Below are 19,953 nucleotides of genomic sequence, written 5' to 3'. Positions count from 1 at the left end.
CTAAAATCACCAGGAAGCACCCTGCCTTTAATAATGGAAGCTCCTTGTCCAAAATCCCTACATGATCTATCAAAATCAAGCACCTCATTCTGGTATTTCCTCCAGCTGGGTTATATGCTCTTTTGTGATCCACCTTGCAATTTAATTTTCCATTTCATCCCACTTCTTAGTTAAATACAACCCACACCTCTATTAAAGTGTGAGTTCTGTATAAAGAACTACCTATTAAAATCTCACCTCTGCCACTTTACTCAAGTGTTTCTTCCACTGGGAAGTCCTTGGTTCCTACCCACATTTTCACATCCTTAGAGAATCAACCCCAGTACCACACTATCTTAAAGGGTACCTTCACAGAGCTTCTGTTCACATGCTTGTGGCACTCTTTACATACGTGTTCTTTTGACTTGCATCGGATCCTGTGTCGACATCTTAGCATTCTTATTCAGTTATAAGCTGTCTGAATACAGAGAGAAGGACACCTCTTATTTTCTTGCCTATAACTGGGACTTAACAAACTTAATTAAAACCAGACATCTGCCAATACCCATAAATGATGGTGAAAGTAGCAAAGTTCAATAGGAGAATGCAAATATTTTCATAGAAAGCTATCTTAGAAGTGATTGGATCCTGGATTAGGACTCCCAACATTAATGTGCCTAAAAGTCCCCTGGGGATCGTGTTAAACCTGTGTCCCAGGACGTATTATTAGATTCTCTGGACCTTGAGTCAGTATGCTGAGGGCAGGGAGAGGAATTTGCAATTCTGACAAAGGTTCCCATGCTGCTGCTGCTGCTCTACAGGGAGTCACACAGTGGGCAGCACTGGTTAACGGGTGAGCTTGATGCCAGGGGGCCTGGACATCCAATTCTACCAACACCTTTATTGGCTTTCTGATCTTCACTTACTAAATTTCATTCAGCTTCAACTTTCTCACCTGCAAAACTGCTGTAATAACAGAATCCATAGGTCTTGTAAGATAAACAAATGAATCTAATGCTGGAGAAATAAAAGGGATGGAGGGAGGGGGTAAAGAGGGGAGTTGGAATGTGTCAAGTACATGTACCAATTCCCTACAGTGAGTTCATGTACTGCAAACATGTACTGATAATTGTCAAAAAATAACAGAACCCCTTCAGATTGGTGTGGTAACTAAAGTAGCTGATCTATAAAATATGCTGACAGTATCTGAGGCCTAGCATGTGCTCAGAAAGTGTATCTGTGTATTTCATGGTACCAACAAGTCAACGGATTCCTAAAGAGCGTGGCCATCGATCTATGGTCTGTAGGATGAATCTGGCTCATTGACTGTTTCGGTAATGCTAGGAACTAAGAATAGTTTTGTATTTTTTAAATCTTTGAATGATATCAAAAGAAGAACATCTCGTACAGTAGGAAACTTATGTAAAATTCAAATTTCAGTGTTCATAAAATGTTGCTGGATCACAGCCATTTTCATTTACGTATTTGCTGTGGATGCTTCTGTGCTACAATGACAGTGTTGAGGAGCCTATGACAAAACACAAGGCCAGCAAAGCCTGAATGTCCCCTCACCCTGGAAAACTGGTTGCCATTCAGATACCACTAACTGACTTTATAGGGAATTATGGTGACTGGAACCATAGTTTCTGTTCTTTACCATAGCAATAATGCTCAGTGGCTATAGTTAACAGTACCAAAGTAATTAAAGATCCTTAGAAGCTAAATTATAAATAAAATGGGGAAATAAGATGGATTTAGATCCTTAGAAGCTAAATAATAAATAAAACTGGGAAATAAGATGGATTTAACGGACAAATGATAAAACAGGATAACTGACTGTAAAAGTTCCTCAACCCAGGAAGTGCTATTGGGTATCCCAAACCATTTTAAAAACAGTATTTATTATCCTTGATTATAAAAGCAATATAGCCAGGGATTTAGCTCAGTGGCACGCCTGCCTTGCAAGCATGAGGTCTTGAGTTTAATACCTGGTAACGAAAAATAAATAAAGAAAGAAAAAAGTAAAAGCAATACATTTTTATGGTATTTGGAGAATACAAAAATGCGTACAGAATATATATTGGCCACATCCTGAATATTAGAGATAACCACATTTAAATAATTTTTATAAATATGTGATTTTTATTGTACAAAAGTTATATATTTTTAGCATGACATTTCTCCAATATCCTCATATATTCTTAGAGAACACTTGAGTTTTATGGCTAACCATGCTTCATTGTCTGAATAAGCCACAATTCATTTAATCATTGCCCTCATATTTAATTTTATATTAAGATTTTGCTATTATTTTTCATAATACTAAAATGAACAAATTTGCTCATAGTTTTCTTCACATCAGTGAGTTCTTTTTCCTGCTATAAGTTACTATAAAAAAACACTTTTGTATGAATTTGAGCTGCTTTCAAAGGACATAAAAGAAATTCAGAGACAAAGGTAACTGTGTGTTTGTGTGTGTGTGTCTCTTAAGTTTTACAGATTTTAAAACCATACCAATTTGCGGGATAACTACCTAAGTATCATGAAATGACATATTATCTTTGACCAACCATGATCTTTTTTCTATATACCCATTCTTAAATCCATACCATTACAATCAGAAAGAGAATTCCCCCTTCCCTAAAAAAGACAGCGATAATCTTATCAAAAATATTTTATTTACAAAACAATCAATTATACTATACATCCTATACTGAAAATACATTGAATAATTGCTAAAATAAATACAGGCAATTAATTCAATTTTTATAAGTGAGAGATCTGACATTCGAATGTTATAAAAGCTTAACTTAGAACATAAATAGTTTAAAAAAGGCAAACTCAAGTTTTAGTATCATTTATCGGCATGATGTGTTTTGTCTCACAAGCTCTCGGATGAGTGAGAGTTTGAGAATGTGAATGTAACTCTTTGTTCCCAGAAGGTAGAATGTGCAGCTTTTTCTTAGAATGTAACGTAGTTGTCTGCAGGAGAGGAAGCATTAAGGCAGAAAGCGTACCTTCATGTGTCTGCTTCACCACAGTATCCTTTGTGTTTTCTGATTGTGTTCAACACAGGTCTACACAGCACCAGCTACACGGCAAGATCGACCATGCAACGGGCCAAACTGCATCACTGAGGCTCCCTGGTACCTGGTCAAGTTTAGAGTGCCTGGTTTATTATTTTTATATAGGTAAGCCAATTCTTGATATATGCATTAAACCTTGCTATCATTTCTACTACATAGACATCTTTACGGATGCCAAGAACAGAAGAAATGAAGCCATTATTGGCACAGTTTAGAAGAAACCCCCATGGAAGGTAAAACAACTTCAATCTGTCGATTTTGAATCTGCACTTTGTAATTATTAGAATTTATCCAATTCACCCATGTAAACATCATACTAACATGTAATATGGAATTGGCAAGCAGAAAAATATAGACAGGTAAAACACATGCATACGTAGCACTGTGTTGTATTTGTCCAAATTATATACATGAATTTTCTGCTTCCCATTTGACTTGGCCTGGGAAACCTGAAGGAATTTCTACAGATTATTCACCCCTGATGCTCAGGTTTTGTCCAGTGCTGGGCTAGTGTTTCCTTTCAATGACTAGCCTCCCTTTTAAAAAATTGCATGAAAAAAATTGCACGTTTCTACCCCTTTGGCCTTAATTTCCAATGATTTATTTTTGTATATCAGTAAATACGTTTACTCCCAAAGTGTGACAGGTATATTGACCTTCTCCAAAAGAAATGAAAATAAAGTTAAAATAGTGAAAGTTTTAAAACATTTTCACAAACTATTCAGTTTTAAAAGGTAGAAAGACAGAAAAACATTTTATTCTATCATAAAAATCAGTCAACCAAGCTTCACATTTTGGGCAGGTATTTTTTAAGTATGAATTTTTTCAGAACCTATTTTATTAAAAAAAAGAAAGAACAGGTGTATTTTGGCAGAGAAGTAAAATATAGAATATGCAAAATTTGTTTTAAAAATTGGCATACAAAATTGTAAAACACAGTACAATTACATCAAGATACAGCACAGCCAACGGCCTTTAAGATTTCCTTTGGCATTTCATTTGGTATAATTAAAAGAGAAAATCCTTCCAAAACATTAGCTATCAAACAGTCTGTAAGTTAGGTTGTACAGGTTGAAAGAACTTTTCCTTGAGTTTCCAACATTTTCTTCCATGGTAACCCACAAAAAGCACGGCTAGTGAGGTATATAGGGCAACACTGTCAGGCGGACGCACAGTAAGGACAAAGTGCATAAACAAGGAATTCATTCCATTTTCATAGACATAACAGGTTACACCGCAGGGTCTGCTTATTGATGTATCATTTTACTTTGGCAGAATCAAAAGAAACCCATAGAAGTGTCTTTGTTCAAGTTGCAGCAGCAGTGATGTATCTCCTTGGTGGCACAGAGGCCACAAACTGTACAGCCCCAAGAGGGAGTCAGGGGAGTGTGACTGCAGATGCCAAACCAGATACGCTCATACGTCCAGCACCATGTCATACTGCTGTCCTTTCTTCCGCCTGCCACACTTATTGATGAGAACCACGTACAGTGTCAACAGCATGACCCAATAGCATGCATAGAGCAATGTTCCAACAATTAAAACTGTCTGTTTGGATTCAGAAAATGGCTTTTTAGATTCCTTATAAATGGTGAAAATCACACCACCCAGGAGAATTGTAAACCAAACTGACACTGGGATGAGTCCTATGAAGTTGACAACAATGGTTTTCCTTCCGGATGTGCCCCACCCAGCTTTGTTTATTGTTGCAATTGCAAACATTTTGGCAGGAAGTAAACTTGACATATACAACACTGAGTAGAGAGACATAAAGACCATGATGATGTTTCCTCTGAGGCAGCTGGCAAAAGATGATTTTATGAGCCCTACCAGCTGGACAGTTAGCAAGAAGAGAAGGATGTTCCAAATTTTCCCCCTGTAGAAGAGCTGGATTACTGTGGCAATGAGAAAGAAAGGGAAAAATCCAGTGATGACTGCTTCATAGGTCATCCACAAGTGATGCTTGTGGAACCACATTGCATTGTACAGCCACTCTCGGAAGTAGGACTTGCTCCAACGGGTCTGCTGGTTCAACCATCTGAGATATTCGATTGGTGTTTCAGTAAGGCACTTGGACCGAGCTGTGTATTTTGTGGCATAGCCCAGACTCAGCACCCGATTTGTTAGGTGCCTGTCATCTCCAAAACTACACTGGTTGCCCATGAATTCTTGACTGTACCAGTCTTCCACAAACTCATGCAGCAGGGAGTTTCTGTACATTCCCAGAGGTCCACTGATGCACTGGACACACCCAAAATACGACTGACAGGCCCTTTCTATATTAAAAGCCATCCAGTATCTCACACTGCTGAGGAAAGAGATCCAGGAATCATACTTGTTTAAAATCTGCAAGGGAAATAAATAATAAAGGTAAGTTTTAGCTGCACATACCAAGCAAACCTGAACCATCCTGAGATTACCACTTAGCATAAGATTTGTTCCTCTCTACCCCTATTCTTGGCATCTTTCCTCTTTTTGACACGGTTACATCTTGTCTTCTCTAAGAACACTGTTTTCAGTTGTGCGTGCACATCGTCCATAAACTCTTCTCTCAAGAACGCTTCCCTATCATCTCCAACATGAAGGTTTGAATGTCCCAGTCCCTGCTGCTCTGGTTAATTGCCTACTGCTCCAGTCCATCTTTGCTTCCTTTGCTATTCTTCTCTGCAATGCCAGTGATGAAAGACTTGGCTCTGGCCACCCCATAAAATTAGAATCTTGAAATAATGCTTTCTGTAACGACTATTACAAATTATAAGCTGCTACTTGGCAATATGTCAAAAGTCTCTCTCAGTCTCATTTGTACTGCATTTTCCTCTGGAGTGTGCATGTGTCCTTGTTATCCTCAGGCTCTTTCTTTTTGCTTTTTGATGCAGTTTCTTTGGCTTCACTACCAACATCTGATACCAAATGGGTAAGATGGCAACAGAGCATCTAAATGTTAATGTTAACTTTCCATACTCTTCTTATTTTTTTTTGCTAAAATCTAACCTCGTGTTTTCAGAGGCCTCCTTTTAATCCCAGTAATTGCTTACTACTCTTTCACATACTCCTCTTTGTTCCATCTTGTAAGATTCAAATTTCCTTCATTTGTATTTGTTGTTCACAAATGGTTTCTCCACTGATAATAAAGGATGGGTCATACTGGAAAACTCACTTATTAACTTTTTCCTTTCTCATTAGTATAAATGTGGCCACCGTTTAAGCACAGAGGGATAAGACATAATCCATTCTCTACCATACTTTCATTTCTCTACTCTTGTAACTAGCTGAACTCCAATGTCAAATTTTAGTGGAACTTTGAACATTCAGTTTTTGGCCCAAGGATATATAGTGGAAAGCATTAAAGCATCTATGTCATCTTGCATATACTTATCGGCCACTATAGATATAGGTTATACTCCAGCAAGGAAATCATGAATCATTTTAATTTAGCTGGAAAAGAGGCAGGACAAGCCATAGTTCAATGTGCCACAACCATCAGGAACAATTGACACAGAATTGGTGAGCAGTAAGTATGTAGCCAGTGAATCAGTGAGTCATATTAAAAGTGTCTCATGCCAAAAACGAAGCCATGTGCACCTGGACATCCCCCCCAACTCCTCCAACCATGGGGTCTTCTTCTAAAACTTTCACCATCTCCACAGATGAGGCAGGGTCCAGCATGGTATCGGAGTCACAAACCTGCAAAGAGGAGAGCAGAAAATGGCTTAATGAGAAGAAAGAGCTCTGACTGCATTTCACCAGGCACAGCTGTGCATAAAGGTCATGCTCAGGCTTCCTGTGACAAGGCCTCAGAAAACATGTATCACAGAGATGATGGGTATGTGAGGTCACGGCCAGCAGAAGTGTTTGTCAGCAGCCTCCATATTTAAGTTAATGGCATTGCTAGGTAGAATAGCTAAGATGACTTTTTGGGAATGAAGTTTAGGGTAAGCAGCCTGTTCAGGTTTTCCAGAGATGTCCCAAATTTCGCCAATGAGAGGCTCATGTCCTGATTAATTCTCTAGGCCTGGCAAACTCAGAGGGAATGTCTTTTACCAAGTGCCTTAAGTAAATCTTTTAAGCAACTTATCCTTTAGTTCTGAGTAATAAAATATTCTATAGTGGTATACTGAAAGGAAGACGTATTAAGCAAGGATTTTCTAATGTAGTAGATGAATAAAAGAACAGAGCAATTCTCCTATAGGATAAAAGAAAAAAATTCTATAGAAAAAAGAAATGAGCAGTTCTTCTACAGATGACTGAACAGTTTGGAAGCAGATGCTCACATGATTTGCCTGTCACAAATAAATGACACTACATCGAGAGGGGAGTAGTAGGGCCTTCAGAACACCTTTTTATTCTAGAGTGCTAACTGCTCACCCAGGTGTTAAGAGTTCAAAAGTCACCATAGGGTAATCCACAGAGGTCAATTATCAGTCTCAAAAAAAATCTTTATATGGAAAAAAAAAGAGCCAGTGCTGAAACCAAACCAAGCAGAGCAGAAGCAGAAGATTCAAGGCTGGATGGTGTAGGTCTGTCCATCACACTGCCAGTCAGTCTGGCTTTTCTGTTTGGACCACATCCAGAGGTAGCTTTCTAACAGTCCATCAGGAACAGACGTGCATGTAATGGTGATGTCACCTGGATCTCACAGGCACGCTGGCTGTGAGCGAAATGATGACCTCACCCATGCTACCTTTCTCAGAGACCATCCCTGTTGCTGAGCAACACACGACTGTATTCATGACCAAAAATAACTTTTTAACTCTTCTATAACTCTTCTAACTAAGCATGCAATTTGTAGAAACATGAAGGCTCAAAAGTTGAAGATGATATCAGATATATTTAGCAGGAGTCCCTCGCACTGTAGCTAAGGAATCTCAAACTTTTCAAAAGTTTCTCCCTCAACTGTACTAACAGCTCTGTTTTTCCTAATGAAAATAGTAATTTAAATGAATCATTAGAATGGAAGGACTTAAGCAGTATATGGGACCCCTAGTTATAAAACATGAGCTAACCACCCCTCTAGATTTAACTAATTTTAGCAATTTGGAAGTTAACATCCAGACTTTTAAAATTTCACTTTACTTAATTAAAAGTACTCATTTTCTAAAGAAAAGCATAGTTTTGGCATTTCACTTAAATTCAGCATAGTCTCATTTATTTTTATGCTAGAAACAGGATTTTACTAACATTGGGTTTAAATCCAAACACCCAAGCCTGTGGAAGCCAGCCAGAGCCACAGGATAGAGACTTTTCGCCTCCCCACTGCTTTGGTTGTCCCTGGTTTGAACCTGGCTACAGGGTGGGGGCAGAAGGCCTAAAAGGAGAGCACAGAAAACTGAAGTAGAGTCCAGCCCACCTTTAGAATCAGCGCCTCAATTTCATGGCTACACCCACCTCTATTTACTCAAGCTGGGAAAAGTAAAACCAGAAAGCTAAAATAAGACTAAACACAACAGGAAGGGAGCAATCTAGCGTTAATGTTCAAATAACTCCGCCCACTTGTGAGCACAGCAGGCCAGGGAAACTGCCTCTTTGAAAGGACTGCACTTGAGCACACTTCTGAGGTTCTGTATATTTAAATGGGCCCTGCCCTCCCAGTTTCCAAATGCACAGTGCCAGATGTGGTGTGAGTGTGAGAGAGACTGTTTGCTCCGGGACATTACTCTGTAGAAGGGAAAGCTCTCAGAAACCTCCTGGGGAGGAGTTTGTCATATTGAGTAAAAAGCTGCAGAGATTTCCGTTTCTGGATACTGTCTGCCGACTGAATGCCAACTAGAAAGCCACACTTTGTTAGTCTACAAAAGCATCACCACGACATTTACCTATTAGGGTATAAAGAATATGGCTTTAGCTCTTAAAATCCATATAGCAGGGCAAAATCTCTTGCCACTTTATGCCTATTAATACAAGTATGCAGTTTCATGAATGTAGGTTTTTCAGCTCTGTGCTAGAGTCTGAGCGAGATCCATACCAGATTGTGCCAAAGTGGACCTCACATAAGGAAAAACTACAAGGTGTGGTCTGAATACAGGGAACAGAACCAATCAAAAGTCTTCTGGCCCACAGAAGGTGTTCCTGTAAGTTCTGAAGCCATGGGATCACTGCTTGTAAGATTTTGCCCTAAGAAGATATGGGAATGCAGCAAAGTCTCAATGTGTGAGTGGAGTGAGTGGAAAACATCAAAGACAGAAGACGTCACCATCGCTCCTTTGGCACCCTGTCCAGCCAAGAGTTAACACCGCCCTTCTCCTCCCTGGCTACAGCAGCAGAGGCCAACTGAGACCTTCAGGTGAAGTCCAGTCTACTACCTCTTTCACTATGTCCGTGGAGCTGTGGAGAACTTCATATTTTAGATGATTGAAAAAAATAAAAAAATATTTTGTGCTCTATATAAATTATAAGAAATTAAAATTTCACAGTCCATGAATAGCTTTATTGAAATCCAGCCATGCTCGCTCATTTACATGTACTTCATAACTGCTTTCACAGGACAAGAACTAAAGTTGAACAGTTGCAAAGCCTGATATTTATTATCCAGCCAAAAGGATATAAAAATAAGCAAAGTTTGTTACTCAGGGTTGAAAATAATTGGTTCCAGGAGAAAGGTCCTGTTTACATAAAAATAACAGCAACACTGAGATTAAATACATTTCAAATTCCTATTGTAATTTCATTAGATTTTTTCTAAAGTTTCCTCCTGCTTTATGCGTCATGAAGAATAATTATTGCATAAAGCATAGAATATTAATAATAATCTACTATACAAATTGTCTTTAGTCAAAACTGCCTATTTTAAGAACAAATGCCTACAACATCAAGAACCCTAAATGCAAGTATTGAGTCCTGTAACTTAGGAAGCCTATTGACCTTGGACAAGCTTTTTACGACCATCCTGATGTATTAGTATGTAACTAAATGTGCTTTGTGAGTTACAAGGGGACTACAGAGAAGTATGCTGCAAATATAAAGAGATAATCCTTAAATTTTCTACTCTGCAAGCAAACTCATGACAATCACTACCACAAATAGATGATGGCTGCAGAGTGAATCACCAGGAATTGAAAGAACTTGGGATTGATTCCACATTGCAACTCTCTTATCATATGAACAAATTTAGATTTATCCAGAGCTATCTACTCCTGTCCATTCCAAATTATCTCATTGATCTGAAAAGGGAATCTTCTTCACACCAATCCAAATAAACGCTCCTCTGGAAACGCTACTATCTGTCTACCCCATGCCTTCCAAATGTTATGACCCAATCTAAAGTGCTGTCTCTAGATGTTCACTTGTTTTCTCATTCTTCAACATCTTTCCTTTCGTCTGGACAAATGAATCCCCTCCTTTCCCTCCTATTCCAATTTAAAAGCTGTTGAAAGCCAACACAGTGAGAGGAAATTGTTCTGACCACCTTCAATGAGGAAACAGGTTGAAAATAAATCAGTAACCCTTCTGCTGCTCTAGTGCTGCCCTTCTCCTGTTCCTAAGTTTTAGTCCTTTCTTAACCCCGACTCTTCACCTTGCCCTTGACCCAGACTGTGAAATTTCTCTTGGTCCTTGCCATTACTTAATTACAAAGCAAACAGAAGTTCTGTTTCTCCCACTCCCCAGCCATTGTCTTAATGAAAAAAAAGAATAAAAATTTCAAAAATAGTTACTTAGTAGGAAACACAAGATGGTGCCCCTCTCCCTAAACTCCTAATAGTACACCAGTGTACCGAAAAAAACACACCGTGCAAGGCTTTGGAATCAGATAGGTCTGGGTGCCAATCTGCAGTGTCTCAGCAGGTAAACTTGGTAAAGCTTCTTCGCTAGGGTCTCTTTACTCATCTTCACAAGCCTCCATTCGTCACAGGAAAAGCATGGATAACATATTGGTCTCCTAAGTTTGTTGTAACAGTCAATGAAATAATACATGTAAATCACTTAATAGTGGCTAGCTCATAGTAAATGCTCAGCAAACGGAAGTCACAAATACTAAGAAGAGATAAACCAAACTGAAGGCAAACATTCTTGAAACTAGGCCCCAGAGAGAGAAGGGATCTTTGTTATAATTACTGTAAATAAGCTATGACGCACTCAAAGAGAAGGAAATCAGTACCTCCTCTAGTATCTAAGAAATTTAAACAAGACAAGTTGAATTCTGGAGCCAGCAATATAAATGTCTTTAGGTTGTTAATTGGCGAAAATAAATAAAATAATTAACACCAGTTTGCCAATGACTCTGATTCATCCATGACCTGCAATAAGTCGGGGTGTAGTGCACTGAAGCTTATCCTGCAGCAAAGGTGGACCTAGACCCGCTGAACTTCACAAGCACGTCGCATCTTTTTATTAACATTAAACTTTCAGAATGCGATGCTACTAATAACGGGAACTCGATCTTTGGTTTTGAAAGTATAGAAATGTAGATGGGCAACGTCCACCTTTAAAATCTGCTGCCTGAGCTGGGCATGGGGCACATATCTATAATCCCAGCTACTCAGGAGGCTGACAGGAGGATTGAGGGTTTGAGGCTAGCCTGGGTTACTAAGCAAAACCCTGTCTCAGACTAAAATGAAAAGGTCAGGGCCCCTAGGTTCAATCTTCAGTACTGCCAGTAAAATAAATTAATAAAATCTAGATGTTGAAAATTGCATTGTCTGGTGAAAAAGTGTAATGTATGATGGTTTCTGTGGGATTTTTCATGTGCAGGATAAGGGGGAAACCAAAAATTGAGGACAAAAATAACCTTTGCATAGAATACTGCATACAATTTAGAATTTCTCACATAATCAAAAGGTTTGTCCAAAGCTTACAAGGAGCTAGGGTTACAGCTGAATGACAGGTCTGCTTAGTACACACAAGGCCCTGGTTTCATCTCTAGCACTTACTTAAAAAACTCAGTCACCAATGGCCACTAACTGTCATTAATTATACTACCACAGACTTCGAGGGATTTGTAAATACTGCATGATGCTTTATTTTTGTAAGTATTGATTTTCTGTTTATTTGCATTCTAGATAAATGAAATGCAGATGTAAGTATACAGTTAAGTTTATAAGCCTCCGATTATGTGGTAAATACAAAATCATAAAATCTAAAAAATTTCCAAGCTACAAAGATCCCTTGAAATTAATAAGTAAAAACACTCCAGAAGAACGAAATATACTAAAATAATAATATAATAATAATTAATAATAATAATAAGCATCTTTCTTTGGGAAAGGGCATAAGGCATGGGAAGGATGATTTTTTTCAAAGTAATTTAGTTAAGGATGAGCTCTCAAATCTAGCCAATGAAAAAATCTCTATATTATAGCCACCTAAGAAGTTTGGCATTTCTGCTATTTTTCTTAAAAGGAAGCAGAAAGATATAAGCATTCCTTGTTAGGATGAATTCTCTAAATTGTTACAAAATGGGTCCTTCAGTCACCCTATAACATCTCCCACCATTCAAGTGAAAACAGCACTCACTGATTTCTCTTCTCCTTGTTAGGAAAGCTGGCCATGAAAGTTAACAGGAGGTACAAAGCAAAGGTGACAAGCCAGCTGCAAAAGTGACAACAAAATGTTGTCACCTCTGCAGTTGTCCGTAAAACACTCAGGATGTTTGGAGTTCTCCTTCTAAGGAAACCCGCCATGATGGTTTTCAAATCAGGATGTCGTTATAAGAACCCCCAACTTTCGAGAAAAGGGTAGATTTTAAAAGAGAAAGTGAGAAACATGACAGTAGCTGATGAAAGCAAATTCCAATGAGCCTTTTAATTTTGTTTTGCTCTCACTCTGGCAGAACTTCAGTGGGCTGCTAGAAAGAATCAAGAGGCCAAAGGATGTAAAATGGCACCAAGTGGAGCCCTGCATGGGGAATCTAGACATAACCTCTGCACTAACTCAGGGGACACCAGCAGAAGCACAAAAACAGGAGAAACATGGCATTAAGCGGACTATAAGTAGGATAACTGTTTACAGACTGAAAGCTGAGATAAGGAGGCAAAGGATCCCTCTGTCTGACACCAGCGGGCCCCTGTGCCTGTGGGGACTCCCACTGTCTGCCACAGGGTTCGTGTATGCAAGTGAACACTGGATTGGTGCAGGTATGGCTTTTGAGGTTAGAAGTAAATTTCAATCTGCAAATAAACCTTCAAGTACAGAATACATGAATAATGATGGTCAACTGAACTATAATGAATTACATAGCTTTATTTTTTCCACTTACAGCATTTTGGATATCTAGGATTCTACCGGATAAAATTGTCTCATAATCTTCCCTTTAGGAAAATGCTCATATGTGGTATACACTAGGAAAGTACACAGTTTTATCCTGGGCAATGTCTCGTATACACATTAGGGGATATTATTTATTTTCCTGTCTGATAAGATTGGTGACCACTTAAATTGTTGTACGTGTGATCAATGACAGAAAGTGAAAAAAAACAAGGAACTCATCTAGATACCAAAGTATATTTTGTCTTTTGATGTTATGTCAAAATGATCCAAAAAAGTTAAATTTATCCCAAACTGTTTATAGAATGAAGAAAAAGTAAAAGAAAATACACTGGAAAGCATTAATCCATTGGTCTTTTAACTGTTGCAAATAATTTTAATTTTGCCATTTTAAAATTCTTTTTTTAAACCTGTTAAATGTGCTGTTTTAGTAAATAAAAAGTCAATGGAAGCACTGTTCTGATGAGTATTGATATCTAATCCAATCAGAATTGGTCCTTTATTGAAGAAGTTTTCAAGGATCTCTAGAAAACAAAACTAATTTTTAAAAATCATCCTCATACTCTTTTTTGTGTTTACAGTCCCTTCACCTTTCTCACTTCATTTTTCCTCCATTTTCCTATTTTCATCATCTCTGAATGCTGGTACCTGCATCCCATCCTCGGGTGAACCTGCAGCTGTGGTGAGTGTCTCCTAGAGTAGGACTTCCCCAGTGCTTTGTGTCAGCATTACTGAGTGAAAAGCCCATGGAACTGGAAGAGTATCCAGGAGAGAAGACGACAAATGAAGGTGAGCCAGACAAAGGGCAGGGTGGTCAACAATAAAGCGCTGTTCCCATGCAGCCTAGCAGACCAGAGGCTGCAGGAGGGTAGGCAGAAAGATAACGAGTGGGTTGGGTACTACTGAGGCAGTGTAAGCAGAAGAGAAGAAAGATGGTCTTGAAAGCTTTTGGAGAGTGCTTTTGACTTGCTCCATAGCAGGACGCAAGGTCATCTGTTAGTAGTTAAGCAGAAAGGAGTTTGGACAGGGTTCTGGGAGCATGGCGAAGGTATGAAATAACAGTCCATGAGAGCAACAAGCAAGACATGCAAAACCAAGTGAAGAAAAGTGCTGATGACCAGATGTGGTTGGAAATCCGTGTCTGGCCATCTCCACAGTCAGGCAGTACTCTCCAGGAAGGACTCTCTTCTGAAGCACCACCTGAGCTTTGCTGCCCTCTCTCCCAAATCAGCCTGCATGCCAGGGCTGTCCCTGCCAACACCCTAACACCTTTCTTCCCCTCTTGTCTTTCTGTGGGTTCTGCTTTGTAATTTCCAAAGCCTGGGTGAGTCAGAATGAAAGACGAGTGTTCTGCGTTTGGTATGAACCTTATGAAATTGCCATTTTTATAGGTCAAGTAGTTAAATATCAGGGGATTGGTTGAGGGGTGGCAGGATAAAATTACCAGTTGCAGAATGCAAAACATTTGTAATCTTATCTGCATGTTTGCACCTGGCTGGGAGTCCCAGGATGCATCAGGGCCCGGTTGAGAGCAGCTGCTAGAATCAGTCCATGTGGAGCTGCAGTGGGGAGGATAGTTCTCAGGCCAAGGGCACAAACAGGAAGCCTACTCTGCCCTTTCATATTTTACATTATTCTTTCCTGGACAGGCACAGAGTAAAGTTGTCAAGGAGACAAACAGAATTCAAAACAAGTATGATGGGAGAAGGGGTTTAGAAGGAGTAGGCTAAGTGAAAGGAAGAACCCACGTAGTCATGTCTTGATTAGAACTGAAAATGCAGTAGTTATTTTAACTAGAAGTAAAAGCAAAATATCAAAACAGAAGTTTTCTTACATTAGGCACAAAGCTTCATTCTTTATATCCTCTCTAAAATCCTCTCTCATGCTCATGTCTAGATTAGATCTTCTCATCTAGGCGCAAAGTTGCATCATGTAAATGCTACTGAAACTACCTTATTCATGAAGTTCCACCATCAAGAAATTAGGAGAAATTCAAGAAATTCTGCCAATTCCCTGGAAGTGAGATTAGTATACAGATGAGCATCAATGAACAAAAGTCTTCAAACTCTCCAGGCATTAACTTTACTAACTCTATGGTAACAAAGCAGATACTAGAATTTTTAGTATGGGGTCAGTGAATATGTAATAAATAGTATGAACAGCTTTAAGTGTGCGACAATAACATCATACATACTTTCCCAAAGCACCTGCCATGTGGTATGAGACACAACTATCTGAACCCACCATGAGACTGGCTTGTTCTCTCTAGTCACCTGCGGCTCAGAGTTGGACTCAGTCAATAGCTGTGAATACTGACCTCAGAGCCAATGCCCACCCGCACCTCACTGTTCCAAGACTCGATGGGCACAATTTTGCAGAAACAAAGGCCCTACAGGATAGGTCTTCTGAAAATAGGGATTTTATTTTTAAGAGGTGGGGAAAATGGGTCTGGGGTATTTCTTAAACTAGACACACTTCTCCCTTCTTGATATCATCATGCTCAAAATCAAACTACAAATTAAAATCTAAAAATGCATATGAACCCTATAAATGTTGAAAAGAAGAAAGCCTCGGTGAGAACTTCTCCAAGAAACACAAAGTGAGCTGTCCAGGAGTTATGAGAGACACAGCCAACCTGATTTCATGCAAGCAAATATCATCACAAATGCTTTCAAAGGTCAAACTGGAGTGAGTGAGGTAATGCTGTTTGGGGATTGAAATAAACATTACTTTGAGTTTGCTCTAAGATTTTCTTTTTATTCTTTCCCTTTTCTCCCTCACTTTCAATTCTGAATTCCTTGCTCACAAATCAAAATCGTTGCCACTCCTCCCATTTTGCCCAATGTATGTGCAAAACATTTTACAGCTTTCCCTTCAGGCTACAGATTTTCTCAAGATCCTTCTGCTCAGACAGACACTATTTTCTTATAGAGCTAGAGATGTTTTTAAGTGTGGAAAATGACGTTGGATTTGAGCGGGCAGAGCCCAAGGGACAGAGAAGGGAAGAGGGAGGGGACAAAGGGAAGGAAGGGTCTCTCATTAAAATAATCTTGGTTCTCACCAACACTATGGCACAGGTTGAGCATTTCCATAGGTAGTTTTAACAGTTTTAGAAGGCTTTTTTTCTGCCTTTCAAAACGTGCTCTCAACAGTCATGCTATTTTCCAATGGACTGAAAGGAGCCCTGTGCTCAGAAGGGACAGGGATGGACTACAGAGTACGACTGGAGAGACACAAAGGCTGCTTTATTTCAATATATGTTTGCCCTGGGAGGAATCTGGAGACCTACCTGCACATAATCCACACTTCGTCCCAGGGCTCGGAAGGCTGTGTACATGACTTCTCGTTTTCCACCCCACTTTTGCATGATGCACACACTTTTACTGGACAAGACCAACTGTGTCACGTGCTGTGAGCTCTCTTTATGTGACTCATCCGTCTCACCAGGACCCTTTTCGTGGAAGTTGTTTTTCCAGATGTAAGTGGCTGACTTGTCCCTGCCCATGACTTCACTGAAGATGTCCATCATGTACAGGTCATCATCCGAGTTCCCATCTATGACCATGACAACCTTAATCCCGGGGTAGGTGAGCCTTTTCACAGATTGCAAACATTTTCGTAAGTAGTCTGGGTCTTCTTGATATGCAGCGATGCAAAGAGCAACAGTTTTGTTCAACTTAATGGGGGTTTCTAGAGATTTTTTCATTTTCCTGTGTTCCAAAAAGGCAAATAGGCTTTGGATGATGAGATGTGATGCTAAAAAGGCACCATATAATCCAAAAGAGAAATAGTAATTGTCCGTTTGGATAAACTGGTAGCCAACGATATAAGCAGCTGTGATTCCAAGGAGAAGAGAGACTCCAAAAAGCGTGGTTCCAATTATTCTCAGGATACATAGAAACCTCTCACAATGCATCTGCAATATAATCAGAGGATACCCCAGGTTAACTAACCACTCTTGGCCGGGATGGTTATGCACATGGTGTCATGGGAGGAGCACCGTACAAGAAGGATTCAGGAATTACACTGAGCTTCTCACTCAACTTGCTAAGCACTTTCCACACCTTACACTGCTCTTCTGCAAGAGCGGCTTATGGACACTCTTCTGGCATGATTCAGAGGGCTACTGCAAGAACCAAACGAGGTGATGGTGCTACTGAAATATCACAGGCTATTTAAGCAAATACTTGGTTGTGTTTTTGCTCACATGAGAGCTTTTGTCTGAGGCTGCACTCTGTGTATGTGATCATAGGTAGGAAGGGAAATGACTTTTCTTAAAGCACAAAACAATCTTTCTGTACCATTCTTCCCCTCAGTCCCTGATAATGGTCAATGAAAAGCAAACACAAAGATTGCTGAACTTCTCATGTGCAATCTCATTTCATTCTGACATCCTTTCCATGCAGCTAGCTGAAATTGGAGATCAGGATATCTGGCTTCTAGTAGCAGCCCATCAACCAGCTGTGTAATCTGTCAGTCACCTTACCTCTCTAGGACTTTTTAAAAATCTATTAAATGAAGGAATTTACACATGACTACTTCCAAATTCCCCTTTGACATTAAAAATTCTCCATCCTGAGATATTCTTCATAATTATCTCTCCAAGCCCCAAGGACTCCAAACTGTACACTTTGTTCAGCTGTCTGCTTCCTCTACTGTCACCAACATTAGACGGTTACATTCTGGGGCTGGGAACCTTACTGCAACACAATGAGCACACAATAAATGTTTTCAAAAATAATGAATAGATTAATGCTCAATTTCAACAGCTGAGTTTCCAGCCTATCAAAAGCTGCAAATATTAGACTTGAAACCTGTTTCAGGTCTTAGTAATAGCCAGTTTTGAACTCATCCCTATTTTTTTTGGTACCAGGGATTGAACTCAGGACCTTGCACTTATGAGGCAGGCGCCGGAACCACTGAGCTAAACCCCTGGCCCTCATCCCTATATCTTATATATCTACTAAATAGGGTTTTAAGCAACTCATAGACAGGAGAGCCATTTTTGTGTGTGTTTGTCAAAGCATTTTCAGTGCTGAGTACTGGAAGGAGGCTTGGTTCAAATCTTTTAGTTTTATTTTCCCCGTGATGTTTTATGTCCTCCTGTCCTAAGAGTGAGGCATCATGAGCGAAATAATGGGTATAAATGCAGTGTTCCATTTTCTGTCCTTCACATCAACTTTGGATACTCATCATATTTATAAATGATTAATCATTTTTCTTTGATCCAGCTAATTTTTGAAAGCTGAATATATTTACTGTAAGTGAAAACCTAACCTAAGCAATTATCTCTGGAAAACCTCTTGCTCGCGTACTATTTATATTTCCCTGATCCATATTAAAGTCGAAATTGAATGTCCACAGAGTGCCTATACCACCTTGGTTGTTAATGGTTGCATGGCCATCACTCTTGCGTTCACATTCTATGATCATACACTGAGGGTCCTGACTGGTTATGCATTACACTTCTGTATCTCATTCCTGGGAAACTTCAGCATAGCTGCTTACGAACTTCATTACCTCTCATCCCGAGCACAGACTATGTGGTGGGCCATTGGTGCATTCCAGCCTCTGGAAATCTGAATGCACCTCTTCCACCTCTCCCCTCCACCAGCTTATATACATGCTCAAAAGACACTAGGGCCTTGCAAGACCTCAAGACAAGCTTAGCCCTTGGACTGCCATACAGAAAGCAGCCTCCCACCAACTAAGGCGGACTTGTGGTAGTAAGGAATCATTTCTTGGCTTTTGTTGCTTCTTTGTTTACCCATTGTGCACCTAGTCCATTTTAACTAAAACAACCTAGATAATATAGAGCAGCCTGGAGACCAGGACTCAAGCTTGGTGACATCAATTTCTTCTGTAAAATACAGGTAATAATACCTGTCAAACTTCTTCACAGGGTTGTTCTGAGGAGAAAAACGAAATAAAGTTTGAGAGTTTTTATAAAGCAGAAATGCAGTTCAGTTTAAAGCATCAGATAGCTAAGAATGTAAAACATACACAAAACAGAACACCAATTTGTGGTCCACTTTCAGCAGCTGCACAGGTCACCATGGCACTCAAGCTGGGAGCTTGATAAAAGTATCCAAACACAAAAGAAAGTTGGGACTACTGGAAAATGGTGAAATGCTGCGTTTTCAGGAAAGGTGAGGGAGTAAGCATCTCTTGCTCATTAACCGAGTTGGTGGGATGCTGAACGCTCCCAAAGGGCAAATTCACAGATGCCCAAAGGTGTGGGGACCACCAGACTTGGAACTTGTCATTTCCAAGACATGAGTCATTCTCACAAGAGTGAAAAATATCAAGGGGACGAAAGCACTTCACCAGGGAGCAGCTTAAGTGTGTGTTTAGCTTGTGCTCGAAATCACCACCACCAGCAAAAGAACCGCCTGCCATTCTTTTCCATTATTCACATTTTCCTTGCTTTTATCAGCACATGTGGCCAGAGAGTAGTCACAGAGCATCTGCTGGCCACAGCTGAAGTGGGAACACCCTCTTACATCATCGGAGTCTACAAAATACCCTTTTGAAGCCTGGGAAAATTTACCAGCAAACTGCAGCAACGTGGCTAGAATTGAACCTTTATATTCCTGCTCAGTATGTCAGAGCTGCCTTCCAGGCCACACACAGCATTTCAGGGCAGCCAAAGCACATTTTAGAGCCAGCTTTGCTGAGGGAAGACATTGAT

The 19,953-nt window shown here is 39.7% G+C and overlaps 1 protein-coding gene across 1 annotated transcript in view; it reads right to left on the bottom strand.

Moving 5' to 3' along the window:
- Nucleotides 1-1,377: 1,377 nt before the first annotated feature.
- The window catches only part of Has2 (hyaluronan synthase 2), a 26,123-nt gene continuing 7,547 nt past the window's right edge, over nt 1,378-19,953 (bottom strand). Inside the window, exons 2-4 of the mRNA XM_004838010.3 lie at nt 16,552-17,178; nt 6,648-6,749; nt 1,378-5,411 (exon numbers count right to left, since the gene is read on the bottom strand). Coding sequence (XP_004838067.1) covers nt 4,482-5,411; nt 6,648-6,749; nt 16,552-17,178 — 1,659 coding nt within the window. The 3' untranslated portion in view covers nt 1,378-4,481. The remainder of the gene's footprint in view (nt 5,412-6,647; nt 6,750-16,551; nt 17,179-19,953) is intronic.

This window comes from Heterocephalus glaber, unplaced genomic scaffold (assembly GCF_053883595.1).
Source record: "Heterocephalus glaber isolate CG9 unplaced genomic scaffold, H.glaber_assembly_v1.0 deba00000281, whole genome shotgun sequence".
In the NCBI taxonomy this organism is placed as follows: Eukaryota; Metazoa; Chordata; class Mammalia; order Rodentia; family Bathyergidae; genus Heterocephalus; species Heterocephalus glaber.
This window is presented reverse-complemented; position numbering and strand designations above follow the sequence as displayed.